Below are 23,788 nucleotides of genomic sequence, written 5' to 3' on the forward strand. Positions count from 1 at the left end.
CTGTGTGGCTTACGGGCCCACGTCGCCATTGGGTGGTATTAGGATCTTTTACTCCTTGTCTATACTCTGGGACTCTGATCTCTCTTCTATTCGGGTTAAGTGAATTTTGCTAAATCTAACATTAGGATCTCGTTATCACTTTCATCCGGAGAGCCCCTTATTACTGATGATCGTCTGCTGCCCGTGAAGACCCTGAAGATACTCTCCGCTGATAACCCGAGAACTTGTGTTCATCGCTTTTGCAATTCCCTTTCATCGATAAACTCCTATGGATAACCACGTATACTCGCCATTCATACAATGTTTCCCAGTTGATCTTGTTATTACAAGATACCCCGAAATTATCTCTGTTGTTCCGAGAATCCTTGAACTTACTGCCTTGCTATTCTTTGTCACCTGAATACCTCTACGGATAATTCTCGCACTTACCGAGTATCCGCTCATCCCCAGTTGAATTCAAGTATATCACAAAAGTGTTCAGAATACCATTCGATCTTCCGAAAATCCTCAGGAGCCTATTGCTCTTGAAATTCCTGCTTACTAGCATTATGATTAATCCCATAAGTCTCGAAATCTTATTGGCACCCTTTGTCATTATCTTTTTGAGTCCATTGATTCAATATGTTGCGAATGCTCGCAATCCTCAATCAGATCCTAGAATTCCTCCTTCCGGCTCAGACGTCATTTTTAACATGAGCTGGATCTCGAGCAATCAAATCGTCATCGATTGTACCCCTAAGCCTACTCAACTTATCCATCCTTGATCAGAGCGTTGCTTCTGACCCCCTGATTTGGAAATCATAATTCTTTTGCAATTGAACTTTGAGTTAGTCAGTTGTTTCTATAATCAGATCTCCTTGCATTCTTCCTCCTCTGGTTGAGTACCGATGCTCACATCAGATCCCTTGTGGACCATCGGTTCCCTTGTTGGATTTTATCCGACAGTGTCCTTCCTATTGAATAACCTTGTGAGCCTTTCCATGGGTATATAATGCCTTTGGTAAATTGTAGCATCTGCTTTTGAACAATGCTCTTCTTTCGAGCTTGTAATATTTACTCCGAAGTTTGTGGTATATGTTCCTAAAATGCCCCGATGGGTTGAACCTATGCTTTTCATAATATGTGTGAACTCAAAAGTTTTCATGAGTCATACTCTTCTGGTATTTTGCCAGATAAAATTTTTCAACACTGCAACTTCATCAAACGCGAGAAGTGAATGAAAGGTTATGCATTGAAGAAGTGGGAGTCGACCTTGAACTTTGTGTTCATGCCCATGGACACGATGTAGATCTTATCATTAAAAGCTTCTCTTAAATTAATTATTCCCTTGGTCTAAGTTCATCTTATATCTGGGATCTGGCCTTTTGCAATCGTGGTTCCGACCATGTTCTCCTTTAAATACCATTTCTTGGACAAGTTAAATCACTTGTCTTCTGCATGTCAATACGCCTGCCCAACCTCTATTATGATCTACCTTTGAGTATTACCCCTGGTATCTCGAGGATATCTTACCATTGCACTACATCTTATAAACTTTGATGAAGTACTACCTTATCTTGTCTTTGTCACTTCATGGGCTCTGGGTTGTTTGTCAACCGAGAACACCGAATAGTGAATCAAGTCCGCACTCTGATTCAATAACTCTAAGCAATTTTCGTTGCTTACAAGTTTAATAATCATTTAAGTCATTCCTAGCCTGATCGGCTATATCATTAGCGTGCTAAATTTTAACTGTGCTACCTGGTCCTTAACCCCGGAGCACAACCTTCGATGATGAGCTAAGCTTACGCCGATCTTCCTCTCATACCATTTCACCTTGAACAACAAGCTTGATTTCAAGTTTGTGTCCTACCCATGGTTCCAATAACCGTCTGCTTCATCATTCCTTTGACTTGATGTCGTCGCTGATTGATTGCGTCCTCTTGAAACCTCCCGGCAAATGTGTCGGATCACCTTCAACACTTTGACTTCTTCTAAGATGTCAACTGTGTTCATGATGAGAAATACCCTCCTTGCCCTCGATGATTTTTATTATCATCGTCAACACCCTTGACTTCCTTTTCATCGCGAACTTGTCCACATTATGAATACAACTTGCTCTCCAGCTAGTGTTGTGTTCTGCCTTGAAGTATTACCGTCTTTTCTGTCGAGAATGTTGTGGGGATTGCTCCACCTCTTAGAAATTCTCTATATGATGATACTTCTCACCATCAACATTCTTCCTTGGTCCCGGTGTTGCTTTTAACCAGGATACCAATATGCTAACGATGTTGTTTGAGTTCTGTACTTCTATCAACCCTATTGCTTTGAAGTTAACGATCGACAGTTCATTCTTAGACTGTTGGTTATTGATTCGTCACTCTAACGTTGATCTTGCTACCTAAGCCCATATCTCGCGTGCACCGTCAACCAATGTTTAATCGTGTATGTTTCCTCGAGCATACCTCATTATATCATTTGAACTGACAAAAGCTATCTCCTTGTTCACATAATTGTGGAAATCCATCTTCTGGAAATCTCGATGAATTGTAGCTGAGTCCATCAGCCACCTCCTAACCCTCCCCTTGAATTAATGATGAACTTTTGTTTTAGAACTAGCTTCCATGGTTCCTTTCCCGAGAAATCTTACGATGTCTTATCGTCAATTTGTGTCGCACCTTTTTCTTCTCAGGCATCCTAAGTCTGAGGTATCGTGACACCTGGTTGGAACATATTTCCAAGAGTTATAACATTGGTCTCTACATAACCCGGTAAGGTGGTGTCTTTGCTTAGCACCCCTAGCCAGAGGACCTTTTGTTATAATTTCCTTTTTAACAAGGTTAACTATTCTTCCATGAGGAAATTGTAAGACTTACTCTATAAGTTGTTCCTGATGGATCCTTTGTGTATCCATGGCCTGATCATACCTATTGACCATGTCAATGCTATCTCGAAGCATGTCTATGGTACTCTGAATTTCAACAGGAACATTTGAAGCCCAAAGCTAATTGTTTCCTGCTCAATTATCCAAACACCGTTGTATGGGTAATGTCATGAAATTTCTCTCCCCTACCTAAAGAGTTTTCTACATTATGTCCTGTCATGAATATCATGCTCAGCTTGTCCTTGGGAAGGATATACCCTTGAAATATGTGTTTAAACACATTTTCCTTTCCATTCTTCTGTTTAACCTGATAATCATATTTTCCTTTCCATTGTTTGGTTTAACCTTTCTGGTGATCTAAATGATCTAAGCAGTAATATTCTCCTGCTTATGTAAACGCCTCGGTGTACAACTCTGTCAGTAAGACCCTGTTACTATTGTTGGTGACATTTTGGTAACCACCGATGGACGAGAACTTTGCCTAATGGTCCGCCTCGTTTCAACGAGCAGGAAAATGGTTCTCTTCGTCCCTCGCCCTTGGTACCGACGATGTTGCTGACATATAACTGACAGGCTACACTCTGACATGCCTTGCTATCATGATCGTGCAAGATGTCACCGCCCTTCCTACTTTTAACCCACATGGTGGGCCCATAACCCACAGTTCCACAGGATCGAAACCTGACTCTCCTGTGCACCCCCTGTTCCCAAATTTATTCATCGCGCGTGGCCTCGTATGTAATTCACGGACCACCGTCCTACTGACCTATACTGGCATCAGACATAATACTTATTCCGATTGCTTTGAACCCCTTTCACACTTTGTTTCAGGCTTCGAACGATTGCCTACCCGTTTGAAAACTTCTCATGGTACTTTCTTACTTGCTCTCGGTTTTTCTTAAGATTTAGTTCGAGAGTTACTTTCCGCCACCTTCCCCGATGATATTGACCAGATAGTAAACCTTGCAGAGGTCCGTTCTTCCAGAATACCCCCCTTACTCTGTCGTAAGTACGATGGAGTTCCCGAAGAAAGGACGTCAACTTCGTCATGATGACCTGAAACAGCAGAATGAAGACATCAACATAATGGATCAACCTCTTCGAGAAGAACAACCAAGACCAAGAACACTCCATAGAATTTCGTAACCCGAACCTTCCCCCTTTACTTCCCTCTTAGATCTCGGGACGAGATTTCTTGTAGTGGAAGAGAATTGTGACGTCCGGATGATCAAGCTACAGTAAACCTCTGCTAATGGTGCCACGTCACCTCGGTTACTGTTGATAACTGGAGTTAGTTCAAAAACGATTCAAATTAAAATCTAAAATATAGGCAAACAGTAAAATTTTCAAATCAAAAAAACTAAAATGTTCGGGTTGTGTCAAATAAATCGTAAGCAATTATGGTGGAGAAACCAAGCTTTGATAAAATATTTAAAGGCTCTAAAACAATTAAAACAATAGTGAAAACAATTAAAGAAATGCCTATTGAATTTATAAAATGCCAAAACTATTTTATTATGGGTTAAGGATTAATCTCACAGTAGTTTGTTGATAAATACAAATTTAGGCACTAGTGGTAATTTTTGCAAAACAAAATAAAATAAAAGAAACTACAAAAAGAAAAGAAAATAAGAAAAGGTAAAGACAAAAAAAAGGGGGCAAAGCCCCCCCCCCCTCTCCTTGGGCCGAGTGGCCCAACTGGCCACCCAGGCCACCAGGAGGCCCACCCCGCACTCCCCATATCCCCACCCCCCCCCCCCCGAAAACCCTAGCCCAACCACTCACTCTCCCCCTCGATTCCCCTCTCGCTCTCTCTTCCCCCCCCACTCCCCCGATCCGATCGGGGCAACTGCACCCCCGACCCCGCCGAGGTCGATGCCGCACGCCACCCCGCCGCACCTCACCGGCGCCCCGATGCCCGCTGCCGTCACCCGACCTCCCGCGCCTCTTCCTCAAGGGATCGAACCACCGCCGCCGCCCAGGACGCCACCGCTGCGGCCTGCCTCGTTGACGGCCACCTCGCCGGACTGCCTCCTCGACGCCGTCGTCCCCGTCTACCTCCCCACGCCCCACTGCCCATGCCCTACAACCGCGGTGAGGCCCCGGCCTCCCCCTTCTTGCCTCGCTCACTCATCCACCACGCCCGCTCGTCGCCGCCCTGAGCGTACGCTACGCGAGCCCCGCCTCTACCACTTCCCCGCGCCGCCGCCGGCGTGGCTTGCTGCTGCAGCCACCCACATCCCGTGTGCGCGCCCTACCGGCCGCCGTGCTCGCCGTGTCCGACTTCTCCCCGTGCTCGGGAAGCTGCTACGCCGTCTTCGGCCGCCGCAGCTGCCTCCCCGTCCCCCCCCCCCCGCTTCGCCATTCACCGCTTCCGCCCGCAACTCCCAGCGCCTCCCCTGCCGCTGCTCCACGCCGGCGCGCCGCCCTGGCCCCCCTGCTCCCTGGTCGTCGGCGCCCCGCAGCGCCCAAATCGGGTGCGCCCAGCGGGCCGGTGCCCGTTCGGGCTGTGCCCGATAGCCCAGCACCCGATTGGCCCCCTGGCCCAATGACATATGGGGCCCACGGCCCAGAACGTTTAAACGAAAATAAATAATAAAAATAATTAATGGAAATAAATAAATAAATAATAAAAATAATTCATAAAAATAAATAAATAATAATAATGTATAAATAAATAATACAAATAATTAATACAAATATATAAATAAATAATAAAGATAATTAATTAACTTAATTAATCCTGTTAATATTAACTAATTAAGATTAATTAACCTAATAACTAATCAACTACTATTAATTAGCTAACAGCCCCTGACAGGTGGGACCCACCTGCCAGGTTGACCAGGTCAACAGTCAACTGCTGACGTCATGCTGCTGCATTAATTAAACTTCGAATTAAATTAATTAAGTAAATTCTAAAATGATTTAAAACTTTAGAAAATCATATAAAATAAACCGTAGCTCAGATGAAAATACTTTCTACATGAAAGTTGCTCAGAACGACGAGACGAATCCAAATACGCAGTCTGTTCGTCTGCCACACATCCCTAGCATAGCAAACACGCAACTTTCCCCTCCGGTTCATTTGTTCGAAAACGCAAAACGCCGGGGATACTTTCCCGGATGTTTCACCCCTTCGCCGGTATCACCTATCCCTACGTTAGGTCACCCCTAGCACAACGTATCGCCGCGTCTTGCTTTGTGTTACATTTGATTGCTCTGTTATTTATTGTGTTCCCCCTCCGTTACTTCTTTCCGGTAGACTCCGAGACCGCTGCCGCTGTTCGTGTGTTCGACTACATCGAAGACGACCCCTCCTTCTTGTCTGAGCAACCAGGCAAGCCCCCCCCCCTTGATCACCAGATATCGCCTATTCTTCTCTATACTACTTGCATTAGAGTAGTGTAGCATGTTACTGCTTTCCGTTAATCCTATCCTGATGCATAGCCTGTCATTGTTGCTACAGTTGTTACCCTTACCTGCTATCCTACTGCTTAGTATAGGATGCTAGTGTTCCATCAGTGGCCCTACACTCTTGTCCGTCTGCCATGCTATACTACTGGGCCGTGATCACTTCGGGAGGTGATCACGGGTATATACTATATACTTTATATACATGACACATGTGGTGACTAAAGTCGGGTCGGCTCGTTGAGTACCCGCAAGTGATTCTGATGAGGGGGCTGAAAGGACAGGTGGCTCCATCCCGGTAGAGGTGGGCCTGGGTTCCTGACGGCCCCCGACTGTTACTTTGGGGCGGAGCGACAGGGCAGGTTGAGACCACCTAGGCGAGAGGTGGGCCTGGCCCTGGTCGACGTTCGCGGTTACTTAACACGCTTAACGAGATCTTGGTATTTGATCTGAGTCTGGCCATTTGGTCTATACGCACTAGCCATCTACGCGGGAGTAGTTATGGGTATCCCGGCATCGTGGTATCAGCCGAAGTTCTTCTTGACGTCAGCGACGGAGCGGCGCGCGCCGGATTGGACTGGAACGCCTGCTAGGCTAGGTCTGCTTCCGGCCGCCCTCGCAACGTGCATGTGTGCATAGGGCGATGGGCCCAGACCCCTGCGCGCATAGGTTTAGACCGGCGTGTTGACCTCTCGGTTGAGCCTAGGTGGGGCTGCGACGCGTTGATCTTACGAGGCCGGGCATGACCCAGAAAAGTGTGCCCGGCCAAATGGGATCGAGCGTGTTGGGTTATGTGGTGCACCAGCGTGTTGGGTTATGTGGTGCACCCCTGCAGGGAAGTTTATCTATTCGAATAGCCGTATCCCTCGGTAAAAGGACGACCCGGAGTTGTACCTTGACCTTATGACAACTAGAACTGGATACTTAATAAAACACACCCTTCCAAGTGCCAGATACAACCCGGTGATCGCTCTCTAACAGGGCGACGAGGAGGGGATCGCCGGGTAGGATTATGCTATGCGATGCTACTTGGTGAACTTACCATCTACCCTCTTCTACATGCTGCAAGATGGAGATGGCCAGAAGCATAGTCTTCGACAGGACTAGCTATCCCCCTTTTATTCTGGCATTCTGCAGTTCAGTCCACTGATATGCCCCTTTACACATATACCCATGCATATGTAGTGTAGCTCCTTGCTTGCGAGTACTTTGGATGAGTACTCACGGTTGCTTTTCTCCCTCTTTTCCCCTTTCTATACCGGATTGTCGCAACCAGATGCTGGAGTCCAGGAGCTAGAGATCCCGAGGATGATTCTACATGGAGTTCGGCTTCGAGGAGTAGTTAGGAGGTCCCAGGCAGGAGGCCTTGCCTTTTCGATCGTTGCCATTTTTGTGCTAGCCTTCTTAAGGCAAACTTGTTTAACTTATGTCTGTACTCAGATATTGTTGCTTCCGCTGACCCGTCTGTGATCGAGCACTTGTATTCGAGCCCTCGAGGCCCCTGGCTTGTATTATGATGCTTGTATGACTTATTTATGTTTTAGAGTTGTGTTGTGATATCTTCACGTGAGTCCCTGATCTTGATCGTACACATTTGCGTGCATGATTAGTGTACGGTCAAATCGGGGGCGTCACGAGTTGGTATCAGAGACGACTGCCTGTAGGAATCCCCCTTTCCAACTCCTTGGCCGAAGTCGAGTCTAGTCGTTGAAAAACTTTTACTAACATGGCTGTGTGGCTTACGGGCCCACGTCGCCATTGGGTGGTATTAGGATCTTTTACTCCTTGTCTATACTCTGGGACTCTGATCTCTCTTCTATTCGGGTTAAGTGAATTTTGCTAAATCTAACATTAGGATCTCGTTATCACTTTCATCCGGAGAGCCCCTTATTACTGATGATCGTCTGCTGCCCGTGAAGACCCTGAAGATACTCTCCGCTGATAACCCGAGAACTTGTGTTCATCGCTTTTGCAATTCCCTTTCATCGATAAACTCCTATGGATAACCACGTATACTCGCCATTCATACAATGTTTCCCAGTTGATCTTGTTATTACAAGATACCCCGAAATTATCTCTGTTGTTCCGAGAATCCTTGAACTTACTGCCTTGCTATTCTTTGTCACCTGAATACCTCTACGGATAATTCTCGCACTTACCGAGTATCCGCTCATCCCCAGTTGAATTCAAGTATATCACAAAAGTGTTCAGAATACCATTCGATCTTCCGAAAATCCTCAGGAGCCTATTGCTCTTGAAATTCCTGCTTACTAGCATTATGATTAATCCCATAAGTCTCGAAATCTTATTGGCACCCTTTGTCATTATCTTTTTGAGTCCATTGATTCAATATGTTGCGAATGCTCGCAATCCTCAATCAGATCCTAGAATTCCTCCTTCCGGCTCAGACGTCATTTTTAACATGAGCTGGATCTCGAGCAATCAAATCGTCATCGATTGTACCCCTAAGCCTACTCAACTTATCCATCCTTGATCAGAGCGTTGCTTCTGACCCCCTGATTTGGAAATCATAATTCTTTTGCAATTGAACTTTGAGTTAGTCAGTTGTTTCTATAATCAGATCTCCTTGCATTCTTCCTCCTCTGGTTGAGTACCGATGCTCACATCAGATCCCTTGTGGACCATCGGTTCCCTTGTTGGATTTTATCCGACAGTGTCCTTCCTATTGAATAACCTTGTGAGCCTTTCCATGGGTATATAATGCCTTTGGTAAATTGTAGCATCTGCTTTTGAACAATGCTCTTCTTTCGAGCTTGTAATATTTACTCCGAAGTTTGTGGTATATGTTCCTAAAATGCCCCGATGGGTTGAACCTATGCTTTTCATAATATGTGTGAACTCAAAAGTTTTCATGAGTCATACTCTTCTGGTATTTTGCCAGATAAAATTTTTCAACACTGCAACTTCATCAAACGCGAGAAGTGAATGAAAGGTTATGCATTGAAGAAGTGGGAGTCGACCTTGAACTTTGTGTTCATGCCCATGGACACGATGTAGATCTTATCATTAAAAGCTTCTCTTAAATTAATTATTCCCTTGGTCTAAGTTCATCTTATATCTGGGATCTGGCCTTTTGCAATCGTGGTTCCGACCATGTTCTCCTTTAAATACCATTTCTTGGACAAGTTAAATCACTTGTCTTCTGCATGTCAATACGCCTGCCCAACCTCTATTATGATCTACCTTTGAGTATTACCCCTGGTATCTCGAGGATATCTTACCATTGCACTACATCTTATAAACTTTGATGAAGTACTACCTTATCTTGTCTTTGTCACTTCATGGGCTCTGGGTTGTTTGTCAACCGAGAACACCGAATAGTGAATCAAGTCCGCACTCTGATTCAATAACTCTAAGCAATTTTCGTTGCTTACAAGTTTAATAATCATTTAAGTCATTCCTAGCCTGATCGGCTATATCATTAGCGTGCTAAATTTTAACTGTGCTACCTGGTCCTTAACCCCGGAGCACAACCTTCGATGATGAGCTAAGCTTACGCCGATCTTCCTCTCATACCATTTCACCTTGAACAACAAGCTTGATTTCAAGTTTGTGTCCTACCCATGGTTCCAATAACCGTCTGCTTCATCATTCCTTTGACTTGATGTCGTCGCTGATTGATTGCGTCCTCTTGAAACCTCCCGGCAAATGTGTCGGATCACCTTCAACACTTTGACTTCTTCTAAGATGTCAACTGTGTTCATGATGAGAAATACCCTCCTTGCCCTCGATGATTTTTATTATCATCGTCAACACCCTTGACTTCCTTTTCATCGCGAACTTGTCCACATTATGAATACAACTTGCTCTCCAGCTAGTGTTGTGTTCTGCCTTGAAGTATTACCGTCTTTTCTGTCGAGAATGTTGTGGGGATTGCTCCACCTCTTAGAAATTCTCTATATGATGATACTTCTCACCATCAACATTCTTCCTTGGTCCCGGTGTTGCTTTTAACCAGGATACCAATATGCTAACGATGTTGTTTGAGTTCTGTACTTCTATCAACCCTATTGCTTTGAAGTTAACGATCGACAGTTCATTCTTAGACTGTTGGTTATTGATTCGTCACTCTAACGTTGATCTTGCTACCTAAGCCCATATCTCGCGTGCACCGTCAACCAATGTTTAATCGTGTATGTTTCCTCGAGCATACCTCATTATATCATTTGAACTGACAAAAGCTATCTCCTTGTTCACATAATTGTGGAAATCCATCTTCTGGAAATCTCGATGAATTGTAGCTGAGTCCATCAGCCACCTCCTAACCCTCCCCTTGAATTAATGATGAACTTTTGTTTTAGAACTAGCTTCCATGGTTCCTTTCCCGAGAAATCTTACGATGTCTTATCGTCAATTTGTGTCGCACCTTTTTCTTCTCAGGCATCCTAAGTCTGAGGTATCGTGACACCTGGTTGGAACATATTTCCAAGAGTTATAACATTGGTCTCTACATAACCCGGTAAGGTGGTGTCTTTGCTTAGCACCCCTAGCCAGAGGACCTTTTGTTATAATTTCCTTTTTAACAAGGTTAACTATTCTTCCATGAGGAAATTGTAAGACTTACTCTATAAGTTGTTCCTGATGGATCCTTTGTGTATCCATGGCCTGATCATACCTATTGACCATGTCAATGCTATCTCGAAGCATGTCTATGGTACTCTGAATTTCAACAGGAACATTTGAAGCCCAAAGCTAATTGTTTCCTGCTCAATTATCCAAACACCGTTGTATGGGTAATGTCATGAAATTTCTCTCCCCTACCTAAAGAGTTTTCTACATTATGTCCTGTCATGAATATCATGCTCAGCTTGTCCTTGGGAAGGATATACCCTTGAAATATGTGTTTAAACACATTTTCCTTTCCATTCTTCTGTTTAACCTGATAATCATATTTTCCTTTCCATTGTTTGGTTTAACCTTTCTGGTGATCTAAATGATCTAAGCAGTAATATTCTCCTGCTTATGTAAACGCCTCGGTGTACAACTCTGTCAGTAAGACCCTGTTACTATTGTTGGTGACATTTTGGTAACCACCGATGGACGAGAACTTTGCCTAATGGTCCGCCTCGTTTCAACGAGCAGGAAAATGGTTCTCTTCGTCCCTCGCCCTTGGTACCGACGATGTTGCTGACATATAACTGACAGGCTACACTCTGACATGCCTTGCTATCATGATCGTGCAAGATGTCACCGCCCTTCCTACTTTTAACCCACATGGTGGGCCCATAACCCACAGTTCCACAGGATCGAAACCTGACTCTCCTGTGCACCCCCTGTTCCCAAATTTATTCATCGCGCGTGGCCTCGTATGTAATTCACGGACCACCGTCCTACTGACCTATACTGGCATCAGACATAATACTTATTCCGATTGCTTTGAACCCCTTTCACACTTTGTTTCAGGCTTCGAACGATTGCCTACCCGTTTGAAAACTTCTCATGGTACTTTCTTACTTGCTCTCGGTTTTTCTTAAGATTTAGTTCGAGAGTTACTTTCCGCCACCTTCCCCGATGATATTGACCAGATAGTAAACCTTGCAGAGGTCCGTTCTTCCAGAATACCCCCCTTACTCTGTCGTAAGTACGATGGAGTTCCCGAAGAAAGGACGTCAACTTCGTCATGATGACCTGAAACAGCAGAATGAAGACATCAACATAATGGATCAACCTCTTCGAGAAGAACAACCAAGACCAAGAACACTCCATAGAATTTCGTAACCCGAACCTTCCCCCTTTACTTCCCTCTTAGATCTCGGGACGAGATTTCTTGTAGTGGAAGAGAATTGTGACGTCCGGATGATCAAGCTACAGTAAACCTCTGCTAATGGTGCCACGTCACCTCGGTTACTGTTGATAACTGGAGTTAGTTCAAAAACGATTCAAATTAAAATCTAAAATATAGGCAAACAGTAAAATTTTCAAATCAAAAAAACTAAAATGTTCGGGTTGTGTCAAATAAATCGTAAGCAATTATGGTGGAGAAACCAAGCTTTGATAAAATATTTAAAGGCTCTAAAACAATTAAAACAATAGTGAAAACAATTAAAGAAATGCCTATTGAATTTATAAAATGCCAAAACTATTTTATTATGGGTTAAGGATTAATCTCACAGTAGTTTGTTGATAAATACAAATTTAGGCACTAGTGGTAATTTTTGCAAAACAAAATAAAATAAAAGAAACTACAAAAAGAAAAGAAAATAAGAAAAGGTAAAGACAAAAAAAAAGGGGGCAAAGCCCCCCCCCTCTCCTTGGGCCGAGTGGCCCAACTGGCCACCCAGGCCACCAGGAGGCCCACCCCGCACTCCCCATATCCCCACCCCCCCCGAAAACCCTAGCCCAACCACTCACTCTCCCCCTCGATTCCCCTCTCGCTCTCTCTTCCCCCCCACTCCCCCGATCCGATCGGGGCAACTGCACCCCCGACCCCGCCGAGGTCGATGCCGCACGCCACCCCGCCGCACCTCACCGGCGCCCCGATGCCCGCTGCCGTCACCCGACCTCCCGCGCCTCTTCCTCAAGGGATCGAACCACCGCCGCCGCCCAGGACGCCACCGCTGCGGCCTGCCTCGTTGACGGCCACCTCGCCGGACTGCCTCCTCGACGCCGTCGTCCCCGTCTACCTCCCCACGCCCCACTGCCCATGCCCTACAACCGCGGTGAGGCCCCGGCCTCCCCCTTCTTGCCTCGCTCACTCATCCACCACGCCCGCTCGTCGCCGCCCTGAGCGTACGCTACGCGAGCCCCGCCTCTACCACTTCCCCGCGCCGCCGCCGGCGTGGCTTGCTGCTGCAGCCACCCACATCCCGTGTGCGCGCCCTACCGGCCGCCGTGCTCGCCGTGTCCGACTTCTCCCCGTGCTCGGGAAGCTGCTACGCCGTCTTCGGCCGCCGCAGCTGCCTCCCCGTCCCCCCCCCCCCCCCCGCTTCGCCATTCACCGCTTCCGCCCGCAACTCCCAGCGCCTCCCCTGCCGCTGCTCCACGCCGGCGCGCCGCCCTGGCCCCCCTGCTCCCTGGTCGTCGGCGCCCCGCAGCGCCCAAATCGGGTGCGCCCAGCGGGCCGGTGCCCGTTCGGGCTGTGCCCGATAGCCCAGCACCCGATTGGCCCCCTGGCCCAATGACATATGGGGCCCACGGCCCAGAACGTTTAAACGAAAATAAATAATAAAAATAATTAATGGAAATAAATAAATAAATAATAAAAATAATTCATAAAAATAAATAAATAATAATAATGTATAAATAAATAATACAAATAATTAATACAAATATATAAATAAATAATAAAGATAATTAATTAACTTAATTAATCCTGTTAATATTAACTAATTAAGATTAATTAACCTAATAACTAATCAACTACTATTAATTAGCTAACAGCCCCTGACAGGTGGGACCCACCTGCCAGGTTGACCAGGTCAACAGTCAACTGCTGACGTCATGCTGCTGCATTAATTAAACTTCGAATTAAATTAATTAAGTAAATTCTAAAATGATTTAAAACTTTAGAAAATCATATAAAATAAACCGTAGCTCAGATGAAAATACTTTCTACATGAAAGTTGCTCAGAACGACGAGACGAATCCAAATACGCAGTCTGTTCGTCTGCCACACATCCCTAGCATAGCAAACACGCAACTTTCCCCTCCGGTTCATTTGTTCGAAAACGCAAAACGCCGGGGATACTTTCCCGGATGTTTCACCCCTTCGCCGGTATCACCTATCCCTACGTTAGGTCACCCCTAGCACAACGTATCGCCGCGTCTTGCTTTGTGTTACATTTGATTGCTCTGTTATTTATTGTGTTCCCCCTCCGTTACTTCTTTCCGGTAGACTCCGAGACCGCTGCCGCTGTTCGTGTGTTCGACTACATCGAAGACGACCCCTCCTTCTTGTCTGAGCAACCAGGCAAGCCCCCCCCCCCTTGATCACCAGATATCGCCTATTCTTCTCTATACTACTTGCATTAGAGTAGTGTAGCATGTTACTGCTTTCCGTTAATCCTATCCTGATGCATAGCCTGTCATTGTTGCTACAGTTGTTACCCTTACCTGCTATCCTACTGCTTAGTATAGGATGCTAGTGTTCCATCAGTGGCCCTACACTCTTGTCCGTCTGCCATGCTATACTACTGGGCCGTGATCACTTCGGGAGGTGATCACGGGTATATACTATATACTTTATATACATGACACATGTGGTGACTAAAGTCGGGTCGGCTCGTTGAGTACCCGCAAGTGATTCTGATGAGGGGGCTGAAAGGACAGGTGGCTCCATCCCGGTAGAGGTGGGCCTGGGTTCCTGACGGCCCCCGACTGTTACTTTGGGGCGGAGCGACAGGGCAGGTTGAGACCACCTAGGCGAGAGGTGGGCCTGGCCCTGGTCGACGTTCGCGGTTACTTAACACGCTTAACGAGATCTTGGTATTTGATCTGAGTCTGGCCATTTGGTCTATACGCACTAGCCATCTACGCGGGAGTAGTTATGGGTATCCCGGCGTCGTGGTATCAGCCGAAGTTCTTCTTGACGTCAGCGACGGAGCGGAGCGCGCCGGATTGGACTGGAACGCCTGCTAGGCTAGGTCTGCTTCCGGCCGCCCTCGCAACGTGCATGTGTGCATAGGGCGATGGGCCCAGACCCCTGCGCGCATAGGTTTAGACCGGCGTGTTGACCTCTCGGTTGAGCCTAGGTGGGGCTGCGATGCGTTGATCTTACGAGGCCGGGCATGACCCAAAAAAGTGTGCCCGGCCAAATGGGATCGAGCGTGTTGGGTTATGTGGTGCACCCCTGCAGGGAAGTTTATCTATTCGAATAGCCGTATCCCTCGGTAAAAGGACGACCCGGAGTTGTACCTTGACCTTATGACAACTAGAACTGGATACTTAATAAAACACAACCTTCCAAGTGCCAGATACAACCCGGTGATCGCTCTCTAACAGGGCGACGAGGAGGGGATCGCCGGGTAGGATTATGCTATGCGATGCTACTTGGTGAACTTACCATGTACCCTCTTCTACATGCTGCAAGATGAAGATGGCCAGAAGCGTAGTCTTCGACAGGACTAGCTATCCCCCTTTTATTCTGGCATTCTGCAGTTCAGTCCACTGATATGCCCCTTTACACATATACCCATGCATATGTAGTGTAGCTCCTTGCTTGCGAGTACTTTGAATGAGTACTCACGGTTGCTTTTCTCCCTCTTTTCCCCTTTCTATACCGGATTGTCGCAACCAGATGCTGGAGTCCAGGAGCTAGAGATCCCGAGGATGATTCTACATGGAGTTCGGCTTCGAGGAGTAGTTAGGAGGTCCCAGGCAGGAGGCCTTGACTTTTCGATCGTTGCCATTTTTGTGAGCTAGCCTTCTTAAGGCAAACTTGTTTAACTTATGCCTGTACTCAGATATTGTTGCTTCCGCTGACCCGTCTGTGATCGAGCACTTGTATTCGAGCCCTCGAGGCCCCTGGCTTGTATTATGATGCTTGTATGACTTATTTATGTTTTAGAGTTGTGTTGTGATATCTTCGCGTGAGTCCCTGATCTTGATCGTACACATTTGCGTGCATGATTAGTGTACGGTTAAATCGGGGGCGTCACAACTAATGAATGTAAGAGAAAATAGAGTGAGATGCTTACATTAGGAGCATTTCTAGGTTGGATTCCAGCAACCAGAAGATTTTTCTTAACATTCAGGTTCAGACTCTCATTAGATAACCCGCGTTGCACACCGGAAGTATCAGATAGTGCTGCAGCATTTTTGCTGAGGTAACCCCAGAGCCGGCTTACCCATATTAAGACCATCATGAGCTCAGGCCTTTCTGGAAAAGATCTCTTATCCTGCAGATAAGAAATATTAGGTGAATAAGCAAAACACATCAACTTCTAAAGGTAAAGTTACCTGTTTGAAACATATCAACTATGTTATATGTTACCTGTTTCAATGGGTCAATAAGCCATTTCTCGGTGTGGTAAATAGAAAATCCATCATGTTTGCCAACTTGATATGTGGTTCCTTTGGCATTAACAGCTTCCAATTTTTGCTCATCAGTGAGTGCCTTACTCCTCTTCCCCTGATCAGGCTCCTCTCGCTTATATTTCATGGGGGGAGCATCTGAAAGCATGAAGTGAGTAGGATACACCACTTTTCTTCTTAGTATCAGAACCGCCAATAAAACTTGGTATAAACTCCTTGGCGTCGTTCCCTTAACATGAAGAAATCCTTGCCATCAAGCACAGCAATAACACATTTGGAAAGTTTCAAGTAATTCAGCACAAACGGCTCAAGATCAGCAGGAATCTTAACTCCCACATGCACTCTGTTATCAATAGATAAAGACATATTTGTCCGACCAAATATATAGTTGATCCTTCCAGCTTCCGGACCATAAAGAATCAAGATTTGCCACATCATAGGATCAGGTTCAGACTTACTCTTTCCAGGAATAAAATCTCCTATTCCCTCTATTGCATTACACAGCTGCCATATTCCCATTTTGATTTTCGAAATATTTTCACCCTTTGTATAATTCCCATCATAGGCAAGAGTATATGTTCTTGCACTTCTGATATAATCTGGGGCAGATCCTTTTCTAGCAAATTGCAACACGGACTCAAGGCCATCACGAACATTACGGGTTATGGCACCTTCCACCCAACCACATTATCCGTCGACGATCAAGCCAACAAGAAAATGTTTGTATCTATAATAGAATACAAATGTTCCCGTTGATCTGGTCACAAACGTGCGTTGTTTTGAACCAAACTCAAAACGTCGGTCGGAACCAACATATTGCCAGGATCTATAATGACCAATTGAAGCAACATAATTTTTCTGAATTTTCTCTGGATCTGTGACATCAAAAATTACACTATCCTACATGACATATAAAAAATTAATTAAGATGCAAAATTCATAATATATCTGACTTTAGTTAGGCAAAACATGCAGCAGATTCAGTTAGCATGGTTCTTAAACACTCAGAAATATTTCTCACTGCTAGCATATCACCCTCAGAAATGAACATGGTTGCATAACCTTGAACAATCTAGAGTAATAGTTGATGCCAAGTTCATACCATATTTGTCTAACCAACCGAGTATATTATGTGCGCTGAACACTATTGTGTCTTGCTATAGTGCCAGACATAAACACCCAACCAAAAAATACATAAGTGACAAGCATTTGGATAGGTAAAGAATATATACCACATACTATGATGAAGTGAGCAGCACATACTTCACGAAGGAAAAATACTAGATGCCTTTGTGGTAATGCAAAAGATCTCCATCTGTACAAAAATAGTAGACGATCAACATATGATAACGCTAGATCAATTTATTTAACTAAAAAAATCAATAAACTAGCATGCAAGCATTCAAAATGTGCAACAACAAAAAAATCCAGATTCTTACCGGGACTTCCTTGTCTTCAAGATTAGGTGCCTCACTGTATTGTGGAAGATTGAATTCCAACTGCCTCATATAGCTTACCTTTTCCTCATCACTCCAACCTTCAAAAAGATTAGTTGGCTCCTTTTTTTCACGCTCCTCACCGACCATAGTGTCAAACTTGAGGATCAGCTCCTGTTCATGGGCCATCTTCTAATTTTGAGGAATATGAATGAGTGAGGAAGTTGTATTACAATCCTTTTCCGGGCTGTAGCTGTTAGCACACCTGTAGCTATTAGCGCACCCAGTGGATTTAATAGAAGACATGGTTTAAGAAAACAAAATACAAAGAGTGAAAAGTATGGAAGATTTCATTGCTTCTGATTCAGTTTACATCCAAAAGGTGAAAAATAAGGAAGATTTCATTACTTCTGATTCAGTTTACATCCACAATACACTTACATAGCTCACAACGCAATACATACACAAACATTCGGCCTACTTAAAGCAAATTACATGAACATGAACACCTCAAAACTTGTGGCCTTGTTCGTAACCCTTCCTTGATGATGCTCTATTCTGATATGTCACACCTGATAATTGAGATTATTAGTGCTACTTATAAAATATACCTTTTTATAAATGCCTACTTATAAATTCTGTTATATCAAATTGATCAGAAAGAAAAACAATTTTAACTCATCTACTCCGTCCGTCCCATAATATAAGAGCATTTTTTACACTACACTAGTGTCAAAAACACTCTTATATTAATGGACGGAGGGAGTAAGATATATATCTCTTGCATATGCTGTTCATTGACTTGGAGAAGGCCTACGATAAGATACCGCGGAATGTCATGTGGTTAGCCTTGGAGAAACACAAAGTCCCAACAAAGTACATTACCCTCATTAAGGACATGTATGCCAATGTTGTGACAAGTGTTCGAACAAGCTATGGTGGCACTGATGACTTTCCAATTAAAATGGGACTGCAACAAGGGTCAGATTTGAGCCCTTATCTTTTTTCTTTGGTGATGGATGAGGTCACAAGGGATATACAAGGAGATATCCCATGGTGTATGCTCTTTGTGGATAATGTGGTGCTAGTCGACGATAGTTGGGCAGGGGTTAATAGGAAGTTAGATCTGTGGAGACAGACTTTAGAATCAAAAGGTTTTATGCTCAGTAGAACTCAAACTGGGTACATGAGATGCGGTTTCAGTCCTACTAACCACGAAGAGGAGGATGTGGGCAGGTGGTACCTTAGGGGTGTGTTAGGTTGGGGTGATGGGCTAGAATGTGATATGTCTGTTCTGCACCTAGGCCCTATTCTTGTGTTTGGTTGTCCAAAGAAATGGAACACACTGATTTCCAAGAAGAGAATATGCCCTCTATACGCCGAACACAGTGGTTCCTTCACAAAGGTTCCAAGAAGAGAAACGGAACGACATGAAACCTCACCGCAAAAAAAGGAGGTTTACTGTTTTGTAGGTTAAGCTTAATTAAGAAGAACAGCATTAAATGATAGCTTGCAAATGAATAATAGTGCAATAAGTCTAAAGAACAATAAATACTAGAAAGTTACCAAGTTCTCGGTCTGGTGTCCAAAGTGCTTGGTAGATAGAAGTTATGGTAGAAGTAGCAGTCAGGTTGTTGGAGTCAAGAGAAGAATTCCAGCTCAATCACTTTCAGTTTTCGTAGCAAAACAAATATATTTGGCAAGTTCTGCAAATGAACAATGGCAAGTCAGGGAATAATACTAAAATCACATTCCATGGAAATATATTTGTCTGAACAGATAATTGGATAACAAGTGATCTACTGCTAAACAGTGGGTCAACAAATGTACAGGAAGTCAACAATTACAGCTGTTACAGTACCATTGCTACAGTAGGTTCGTTTGGCCTTGCCCCTGATCGGGGGATCATCTCGCATCCATTTGGTGTTGGTTCCCCTAGTGTACAGTGCATATATAAAGGGGAAAAGGAAAACCTAAGACAGACGCACACACTCACTGATCCTAACTCTGTCCCTGCTCACTGATCAAGCAGGCAATGAAGCACCAGGAAGGAACAGTACACACATTACAAGCTCCAGAAGAAGAGGAGACGGCTGAACCTCAGGACCAAGGTAATCAACCTCATCTTCTCCTCTAAGTGGCTGGAGCTAGAAAATCCTGCTATCCTGGCAATGGCATCGGAGCCATCTGGCTCTTAAGCTTGAGAGCCCTCTTGTGCTCTAAATCATCTCTGGATAAGCATGTTTGTGCTTAATTGTTCTTCCTGTTAAGCTAAGTTTGCTTATAATTTAGCCCTATTCTTCTGAGTTATAGCCCTAACAGTGCTAAGAGGAACCAGGGCTAGAGGTTTGTTGAGAAATGAAAGGGGATTTAGGTAAATTATGCAATTCCTAAGTTAAATCCCCAAAATCTCGAAACCCTAGATGTCAAATTCCTTAAGTTTTCCCCAAATTTGAAGCTAGGCCTATCGTATCATGCGCTCAATCAGAGGGGAATAAGATGATTTGAAGTGACCGCAATTTTGCCCTTAAACCCGAAACTCTAATGTGGAGAAATCCCCAAAAATTTCCCCATCTCTTAAGAACCCTAACCATGACTCTAGAGTTATCGGTGGCGGAAGCTACCTTACGTTGAGGGTCTCGTCGTCGTCGTCGTCGTCGTCGTCGTCGTCGCTGGCCACGACGGCGCCGGAGCAAGCCCCTCAGCTGCGCGGGTGTGCTCGGGTCCGCTGCGCCTCCTCGCTCGCTTGTCGGCGTTGGAGGCCCGTCGCCGTGCCGGTTTTGGACGCTCGTGCGCGTCCGCGTCCGCGTCCGCGCCCGCCTCGCGAAGGACACCGACGAGCACCAGTCGACGGAGCCGCGCGCAACCTTGATCTGCACGCGAATCCGACGAAAGGCGCCCACCGGCGTCGTTCTCTTCCGCCGCTGCTGCTGGCTTCACCGCCGCCTCTCTCTCTCTCTCTCTCTCTCCCGTTCGTCGCCGTCGCGGATGTGACCGTGCGAGGAAGAGAGAGGAATGAAAGGGGATGTGGAACGGGCCACACGGGCCACCGGGAACCGCAGCTTGAGAGGAATTTCGGGCCGCCGAAAAAAGATATTATGGTAGCGCATAGTAATGGGCCCAAGTCTAATTCTGAAAAACGAACAATTGATTTTTCCTTTTTTTATTTAGATCTATATACGAGTCTTAGGGCTAATTTTTGCATTATTTGTTATGCTTATTAACGCTAGGTAATTTCTCTAGTGTTTATATTCATCATGTTCATGTTTATTTATTTTCCAATGCAATTTATTATACTTAGTTGTTTTTTTTCCTATGGCATTGCGTTGCTGTGATGATGATTATTTTCATGTTACATTGTCTTTGCTGTGAAATTAAGTTTATAAATCCACTAGCTAAGTGTGGATTCTATTTGTAATTCTGGCCAGAGCTGTTTGACGAGCATTATGTCCATTTTCTAGCCAAAGCTGATATGGACCAGATTAATAAATGAAGTTTATGAAGGAGGATTTAATAAAGTGTGGCTTGTATTTTTTTTATTCTACCCAAAGGTGATTAATAAATACATGCCCACAAACCTTTTGTTATTCTTATTCACTTCTAGCCAAAGATGATTTGAATTTGATCAATAAAAGATGCTTATGATATGATGCCCGCTAAAAGCATTTGATTCTTTTTGTACTCATCTAATGCCTCTCATATTGCTAGAATCCTTACTAGCATGGAACAATTAAATGGTAGCGGCTATGCTACATGGAAGGAGAACTTGACATTACTTTGGTTCTGCCGAATATTGATTATGCTTCCCTTAAGAGCAACTCTAGCAGACCCCGCAAAACGCCCGGCCCGCAAAAATTCCGGCGAGTATGCGGGCTCGGCCCAATTTTCCGGCCAGAACAGAGCCCGCATACTCGCCCGGCCCGCAAATTTTTTTGCCGCAGCCCGCAAACCGCACGCCCCGAGCACTATAACTGCGGTTCCGCGACCATTTTGCGGGTCCAAACCCTATCCCCTGCCGCCGCGAGCCACCCGATTCCCCTTTCCCCCCACATTTCTCGCCGCCGGCGACCACCCGCCCCGCCTCCAGCCGCCATGTGGGGCCGAATGTGGAGCTCCGGACGCGGCTCTGGCAGCAGATCCGGCCGTGAGAGGGACCCGGACCGCGAGCGGCGCGTCCGGTCGGACGGCGCGAGGAAGCGCGGCGCCCGGAGGTGGACCAACCATGGGATGTCGCCGCCGGCGAGCTTCAACCGCCGCGAGACGGAGGAGTACGACCGCCGGTGTGCGTCCTTCTCCTCCGCGACATCTTCCTACGCCGGATCCTCCTCGTCCTCCGGCGCAGGCTTTCTCCCCGTGAAGAGGGAGTGGTCGGAGGACGAGGAGGAGCCGGAGGAGCCGGCGCCGTTCGCCTTCGTCCCGGTGAAGGAGGAGCCTGCTCCACTCGGCTGTCGCGGAGTCGTCGGGCCCGAGGACTACGTCGCGGACTTCGACGCCGTTGCTGCCACCATCGCCGAGCGGAGCGTGCGCGAGGAGGCGGAGCGCCGACGCCATGTCGAGGAGCTCGAAGCCCTCGAGTGGCGGCAGGTGGTCGCCGCCAACGTCGCCGCCAACGAGAAGGTTGAGGAGTGGCGCCGCATCCGCGCGGAGCAGGCGGCGAAGTACATCGACCTGTGCAGCTCCGGCGAGGAGGATTGAGCGTCGCTCGGCCTCCACGGCGTCGTCCATTTTGCCGCGACCTCGCCGTCGTCAGATCCGAACCCCTCTACTACTAGTTAACATAGCATGTAGTATGATCTATGCTTAATTTGCTGATCATGTAGTATGTATGAACTCTGTAGTATGTGATGTGATGAACTATGTTTGTGCAATTTCTCCCGCGAAAGTGTTTTTCAAATTATGCAGGTTTAGATACGGTATCTGATCGGCCGCGCATGTTTTCGACCCGCAAACGCGATCTTCGTGAAACCGGTTTTGCGGGTCGAATTTTTGCTCTAATGATCCTCTCGAAGCACCTAAAGAAAGTGATGAAAATTATGATGCCCGAAAAAGGGATTATGATGTTGAGAAGGCTAAGGTGAGAGGACTCTGATCATAAAGTGCCACATGATCATTGAGGGCTCCATTGCTCAAAGCATGAGTGGAGCATTTTAGACTCTCAGAGTGCCAAGGGCAACCTTGGAAAGATTGAGGACCAATTTAAAGGATCTTCTAGAATTTATGCAACAAGTCTTATTGATGTTATTACAACAAAAGAAGACAAGAATAGCTCCTAATGCAGGAAAAACTGAAGGATGTCGCTTTTGTGGAAAGGACGAGCATAAGTAGAAGGACTAATTATCTATGACACTAATGATGTTGACTTGCCTTCTGACAAGACAAACTTTATCTTATTTCTCTTAGAGATTCCATTAATGCCGTTAGTTCCTCTTCAAATCTGAATATCAGTACCAAACGTACGAGAAATTATAATGAGACTTCTTCAAAATTTATGGCACTTTCGTTTAGGCCATATTTAGAGGGGGGAATTGTACATCTCATTAAAGAGCAAGTCCTTACTTCTTTAGATCTCTTAGATGTGGAAATTGATCATTGTATTGATTGCATCAAAGGAAAATATGTAAGAAAATTGCTAAAAATGGATGTTCAAATGTTCAAGTCCTCTCTCTCTCTTTTTTGCGAGGAAGTCCTCTCTCTCTCTCTCTCTCTTCGCGTCTCTCTCTAGTGGGTCTCCCTCATGTGTCTTTTTTCCCTATCTTATTCTCTCCTTTCGTGAAGTTCCAAAAATGGATGTTCAAATGTTTTAAATTTTGGAAGTTTAAGTTTTCAAATTAAATTTATGAAAGATCAATTTTCCAAAAGGTACAAAATAATTCAAAAAACAAACTACTAATTTTTGAAAAAAATCGAAAGTTAGAAATGTCAAAAAGATAGATTTCCAAAAGTTCAATTTGAAAGTTACCCAAAATTCAAAATTTTAAAATTTGGTACATGGTTTTCAAAAAGTCGATACTCACATTTTTTGGAAGTTGCTAAAAAGGACGGAACTCTTCAAAAATAAAAGGTCATGACTTGGTGGAAATTC

General features: G+C 45.2%; 1 protein-coding gene across 5 annotated transcripts in view; it reads right to left on the reverse strand.

Moving 5' to 3' along the window:
- LOC109741995 (uncharacterized) overlaps positions 1 to 21,349 on the reverse strand; it is a 29,148-nt gene extending 7,799 nt beyond the window's left edge. For 2 of the 5 annotated variants that reach the window (XM_040402681.3, XM_040402640.3), the window contains exons 1-5: positions 20,331 to 21,346; positions 19,273 to 19,412; positions 17,710 to 17,959; positions 16,230 to 17,170; positions 15,934 to 16,134 (exon numbers count right to left, since the gene is read on the reverse strand). In XM_040402681.3, coding sequence (XP_040258615.1) covers positions 15,934 to 16,134; positions 16,230 to 16,418 — 390 coding nt within the window. In that variant the 5' untranslated portion in view covers positions 16,419 to 17,170; positions 17,710 to 17,959; positions 19,273 to 19,412; positions 20,331 to 21,346. Of the gene's footprint in view, positions 1 to 15,933; positions 16,135 to 16,229; positions 17,171 to 17,709; positions 17,960 to 19,272; positions 19,413 to 20,330 lie in introns of all 5 variants that reach the window. The other 3 variants (XM_040402715.3, XM_040402696.3, XM_040402656.3) reach the window with 2 other exon arrangements.
- Between the last annotated feature and the right edge of the window lie 2,439 nt (positions 21,350 to 23,788).

This window comes from Aegilops tauschii, chromosome 1 (genome assembly GCF_002575655.3).
Source record: "Aegilops tauschii subsp. strangulata cultivar AL8/78 chromosome 1, Aet v6.0, whole genome shotgun sequence".
Taxonomy (NCBI): domain Eukaryota; kingdom Viridiplantae; phylum Streptophyta; class Magnoliopsida; order Poales; family Poaceae; genus Aegilops; species Aegilops tauschii.